General features: G+C 44.6%; 1 protein-coding gene across 5 annotated transcripts; it reads right to left on the bottom strand.

The window, feature by feature from the left end:
• Positions 1–1,144: 1,144 nt before the first annotated feature.
• On the bottom strand, positions 1,145–4,800 carry LOC147609996 (two-component response regulator-like PRR1). Of its 5 annotated transcripts, none has more exons than XM_086786687.1 (7): positions 4,671–4,800; positions 4,212–4,376; positions 3,770–3,931; positions 3,040–3,173; positions 2,707–2,892; positions 2,547–2,625; positions 1,145–2,468 (listed from the first exon to the last, which is right to left on the bottom strand). In XM_086786687.1, the coding sequence occupies exons 2-7, from the start codon at positions 4,369–4,371 to the stop codon at positions 1,429–1,431; spliced, it is 1,761 nt and encodes a 586-aa protein (XP_086642813.1). In that variant the 5' UTR covers positions 4,372–4,376; positions 4,671–4,800; the 3' UTR covers positions 1,145–1,428. The 5 variants fall into 5 exon arrangements, with proteins under 5 accessions (XP_086642813.1, XP_086642814.1, XP_086642812.1 ...); XM_086786688.1 differs by having other exon boundaries at positions 4,212–4,382; positions 4,671–4,799; XM_086786686.1 differs by having other exon boundaries at positions 4,212–4,413; positions 4,671–4,797.
• Positions 4,801–5,245: the final 445 nt, after the last annotated feature.

Genomic DNA, 5,245 nt, shown 5'->3' with positions numbered 1-5,245 from the left:
CGGCTTCAAATGTCACAACTGTGCACCCATCGTCATACCCAAGCAAACCAGAGCGTAGTGGTGCAAAACCATGTGAGCATATCAATCGACTTTGAAACCTCGCTTATGAAGCAAATCAGAAGACATTATTTGTAAGCCCTAGGTAGCATGACAAGGTTGCAATGACAGTAGCTCACATTCCTTACAAGTGAAGCACAAAACCATCGGTTGAAAGTAATGACTGCAACTCTTAATCTCAGGGCTAATCCTCTGGTAGTATGAAAATAGCTTGCCAACAAACGTCTTTACACCCTGCTTAAGCAAGTTGCCCAATGTTACCAAACTATTGTGAATTAATGCACCAAAAGCATCATGCAAAGGAATGATCATAGATACATGAAAACGTGTTTGTCGTCATGTGACCAGGGTTGTTATGCAACCATGCCTGCAGTACATCATCAACATGCATGATTACCCACAAAACACAGGGCCATTGCTGTGGGGGACGAATGGACGACACAAGATACTAGTAATTCACTCTGAAGCCCCATCTTATAGCCTTCCATTAACTGCTCCTAAGCCCTTAGCTCCAAAATGGCGCTAGCTCATAAGTATCTGACTTCTCTAACCTTTCATCACCTCATCATTAGCTTAAAAATATGTTAAGTTTAACTGTGTAGACGAGTTACTGTTATTTGAAAGGTGCTGTCTGCTAGACCCAGTAAAGCCTCTCAAAGGAAAGCTGGGGAACCAATTTCTTATGGGCTCTGATTATGCCCAGACTAAAAGTTAAGAACTAGGTAACCAGTTGTCTTCCTTAACCTTCCGTGTCACAACAGGCTTCCTGTATGCTCCTGTTTTGAAGGTGCATGCAACTCCATCCCAAATGCATAGGGCATGTACACACGACAATGCATGCATACAATGGCATTTATCACTGAATGGTATGGTTGGTAAGAACACTGTAATCTCTTGCAAAGCTTCAAGATAGACAAATGAGAGATGAATGCTGGGTCTACCCACCTCACCACAAGCATTAAGTGGTCAGAAAACGCAACCACCCCCATCTTTGCATGTTTTCTGGCCACTGAAGTCACTCTACAACTGTTCATGACAAATATTTCAACTAAGCTGATCACACCTGGCATGGAAGTTTATGCAATACTAACAACTAATTGGAGCACGCTGATAGATTATCCAGATTAATAGACCTCAACTTCATGGAATCCATCAACACTTAAGCTACACAAGCCATGGGCTGGATACAACACATTCCCTGCTGATGGGATGGATGGAGAGTTAGAGAAGCCATTCCTCATGGGTGGCAAAGATGGGTAAGTGTTGGAAAATATACAAGCAGTGATTTGCTACCCAGCAAGCTCAGTCACAAGCAGTGGGGGGGCGCAATCAACCCATGGCTGACAAGGTACTTAGAGAACACAATGCATTTCAAGAGTCTTCAGCAACGCTTTCTGGTGAAGAACCTATACCCATGTCATCAATGCCCTGTTCATCATCCTCATCCTCATCTTCATACTCATCAAAAACCCCACTGTCATTGATATCTTTACCATTACCTCTCCTGACAAACTGCCCTCTGATCCGTGGCCGTTGCTCAGCAAGCTTTTTCCGACTCACATAACGGATCCTTTTATCGAAGCATCTGTCTTTGCGTTTGCGCCTAAATTTGTCCAAAGCAGCCTCCCTCCTTTCTGCTTGGCCAAGCTTGTGTTCCATCATCAACGTAGACGCCATGGGTGGCCACCCAGGAAATGATCCCAGCTGAGGTGCAGCTATGTGTAGCCCAAAAGGATGATAGATGAAAGGAGTAGCCAAAGCTAGACCATGACTTGGTGTCAGACCCTGTACAGAGGGGAATCCTGGAGCAATGCCAGTCCTGTCATCCCTTGGTAATCCAGGATATGCCTGAATGGATGAAGGTAACCAAGACGGAGAATGTAAAGCTGACCCCATCATTCCCCCAGCCAGAAATTGTGATGCTGGTAATGTAGGCAAAGTGGCAACATTCATCACCCCCTCATTTTCACCATGCAAGTGCTCAAAAGACAATTGATCCCCAGGAGGCTTCCCCTCTGTCAGATCATTGCAAGGCACGGCAGTATGATTCCTAGATGTACCCGGTTTCTCCACACAATCTGCTTCATTCTCAGGTCTGCCTGCATCATTAACCCAAGGATATGATGGCACTCTGGAACAAATTTCTTCTGGAGGTGTTTTTGAAATGTTGGGCAGCCTAGAAGGGCCAAGATGTACCTGATCATCCACTGCCTCCGTACCTTTGTTGTCATAACCATGACCCAAAGTCTGCATTATGGATTTTTGTTCAGTATTTGGGATGCAATTTTCCATGTCACACCGTGCCTTGTCACATCTGCCACTCAACTGCTTGCTAGCCTTCACATATGTTAAAAAAGCAGAAGACTGACCTATCTTGAGTTCTGCTTTTTTGGGGAATGATGTCATCAAACCTGCAAATAATCCTCTTCAGCACAATCAATTTTGTGAGCGAAAAAGTACAGGATTTTTTTCTTCAACAGGAATCTCACCTCCCTTTGAAGAGGCCACTTCCGCAGCCATATCCAGTGATATTCTCAAAGAGAGCTCCAACTGAGGTGACATCTCTGACTGAAAAAAAAACAGCATAGTTTTACTTTGTCCGCTGATTACAGTGCAAAACACACACACACATGTATTATGCAATAATACCTCCATCCCACAAGAGGCAAAGTTGCCAGCAGCTTCACGTGTGGGAACTGTCCGTTTGAGGTCATCAGTATCATCAGAAAAAAGATTTGTGGTGTTGGTATTGTTGGAGTCACTCGTTTCTGATACCAAGAGATCGAAAGGAATCCTCAATTTGTCATTCATTAAGTGCTTCTCACTGAGTCCAAGCTGCATGCAGGGCATGTATACCCTTTGGATCATGTCAGTGGATAGCCATGTTTACTGCAAACTCACTAGTACTTAAAAATCAACCATCATCACCACCGTAGAACTCAAAGTCAGTAAAACCATAGATAAAGGGTTGACTTTGAGCACCATTCGCCTTCTTCTCCATGTATGAGTCCACAGATTAAGCAGTTCATTAACCCGAAGTGGCTTCAGGAGATAGTCTACTGCTCCCAACCGCAAGCATTTGACTACCAAAGCCATCTCATCTCTTGCAGACATCACTGCCAATAAAACATAACACTTAAGCTTCACATATGTCATATCAACTGCCAACTTTATTTATTCAATCACTAAAAACGTTTTCCAGTTGTACCACTAATACATGTGCATACATACATAGTTATACGTATGTGTATGCAAGTGCATGTGCATGTGAGTAGGTGAACACACGTGCGACATGTGCATAGGAGCATGTACGTAGTAGGGGGCACGCACATCTGAAATGATACCTCGGATCTGCAAGTACCACTTGGGTATGAGGAGCACTACACACTCTGGCCTGCAATCCACACATTAGACTCAACTAGGGCAGCTGGCTAAGCTGGCTAGCTCACCACCCAACCATAGCTCTAGATGTCGGACTAGCACTTGACCTAGGCCTGACAATGCCCAATCCTCCCAACTGCAGACCCCTGATCATGAGCGATCTACTTAATTATAGGCATGGCACGTTCAGCCTACCCTCAATAACACAGACAGCTCGTTCTGACCTTTTGACATCATAACATATTCCCATACACACACAGAGTATGTTTGCGCATGCACAAAACCTTAAACAGTTCCACAAACATAATGAAAGGGAGAACCAACCACTTACTCACTATCGGTATACGGTGGAGCTGTTCTCGTCGCACAATGTGCTTTAACATTTTAAGGCCCTTCTCCTTTGGCAGCTCAACCTCGCTGAGAATGAGGTCTACTTCATAGCTACATGAATCCAGCACTCCCATAACCTGCCCTGCACTCTTTACACAAGTAACTGCAGGCAAAACACTTTATTAGAATTTAGTAAGGACTTGTTATTTTTTCTTGTTAAACAAACTAGTAGAAGTCAAGAGCCATGCACATTCTTATTGGCTGTTGCAGCCTGGCAAAATTGCCCATCCATCCCCGACAGCAGCCCAGATGGTCCCGCTGACAGAAAGGATTGGTTGTGTCCAGCTGAAATACCTTTCCGTATGAACTCTCTTACATCATGCACTTTTAATTCACATGATATCTAGAGTTAACATGTTCTAATCAGAGAGATTTTGGCATACCTTGGTACAAACATTGCTGCAGCAGTTTCATCACATGAAGGCCAGCATCGGGGTCCTTGTCACAGACAAGCACGTGCACTTTGCTCCGATCCAGGGTCACCCCCGCTGCTTCTGGGGCAGCGGTATCACCATCAATGGCCCCATCTCCTCCATGCCCCATGCTATCTTCACCTTCCAAACTAGCTTAAGGCCCTCACACACCCTAGAAAACAAAGCGAATCATGCACATGGCGCCCTCAAACCCTAGCATGCAATGATATAGACATGATGATCAATTTTTCAACTGAAGCAAGCATCAAAGAAGCTCTGTACCAACATACATAAAAGCATATAGACAGTATATGAAGCTATGGCGATGGTATGCTTCTGGCTATGGAGATGGTTCGATTACAGCTCGGCAATGGCCGGCACATATGCCAAGCAAAGTTTTCTCTCTGAGAAAATGCTCTGAACACTTACCAAGCACGCTATATCGGCTACGGCGATGGCCTGCACACACGCGAAGCAAGATGTTTTTGAAAGGGCGCAAGGGAATCTCTGGATACAGCGCACAGGCAAGCGACCTCTTCTAGCAATGGCGACCTTCTACACACAGAAAAGTGCACGCTATCGCATCGTGAACTTTTTCGCCCTGTCGACGTGGCCGTACTGAACCGGCGCCAGCCCGTCCGCACCACCGGCTATCGTCAGTGGCGTCTTGTTTATTGGAAAAAGGTGTCAGGTCATCATCCACTCCACTGGTCCCCAAAAAGCGCCTGTTTAAAATATAGCAAATATCTGACAAAACATATTTTCTATATTTCCCGTATTTTAAAGGGCTTCCCCTGTAGTATCTTTTCACCGCCCACAACGTTTTTTTCTCATTAATTAATTAGTTTGGGTCAGGGAAGATAGCTTCGCTTAAAGTTTAAACCTTCAAATCAGAATTCATTTCTTAAAGCACCTGATTTGATCTTTTTAGAAACATTAGTAGGGGCATGGTCTCGAAAATCACGAGGGCGGATCACTACATCTTTCCTAGTGGAGCAACTTGC

Source organism: Cibotium barometz, chromosome 50, assembly GCF_041138505.1.
Source record: "Cibotium barometz isolate CiBa-2024 chromosome 50, ASM4113850v1, whole genome shotgun sequence".
Lineage (NCBI taxonomy): Eukaryota > Viridiplantae > Streptophyta > Polypodiopsida > Cyatheales > Cibotiaceae > Cibotium > Cibotium barometz.
This window is presented reverse-complemented; position numbering and strand designations above follow the sequence as displayed.

Bases quoted from the DNA above. Each gene is read 5' to 3' on its own strand.
- LOC147609996 (XM_086786687.1), bottom strand. From the start codon at position 4,371: ATGGGGCATGGAGGAGATGGGGCCATTGATGGTGATACCGCTGCCCCA. The intron at 2,626-2,706 runs GTATTATTGCAT...TTTTTTTTTCAG, and splicing joins TTGCCTCTTGTGGGATGGAG to TCAGAGATGTCACCTCAGTT. The intron at 2,469-2,546 runs GTGAGATTCCTG...GATTATTTGCAG, and splicing joins AGTGGCCTCTTCAAAGGGAG to GTTTGATGACATCATTCCCC.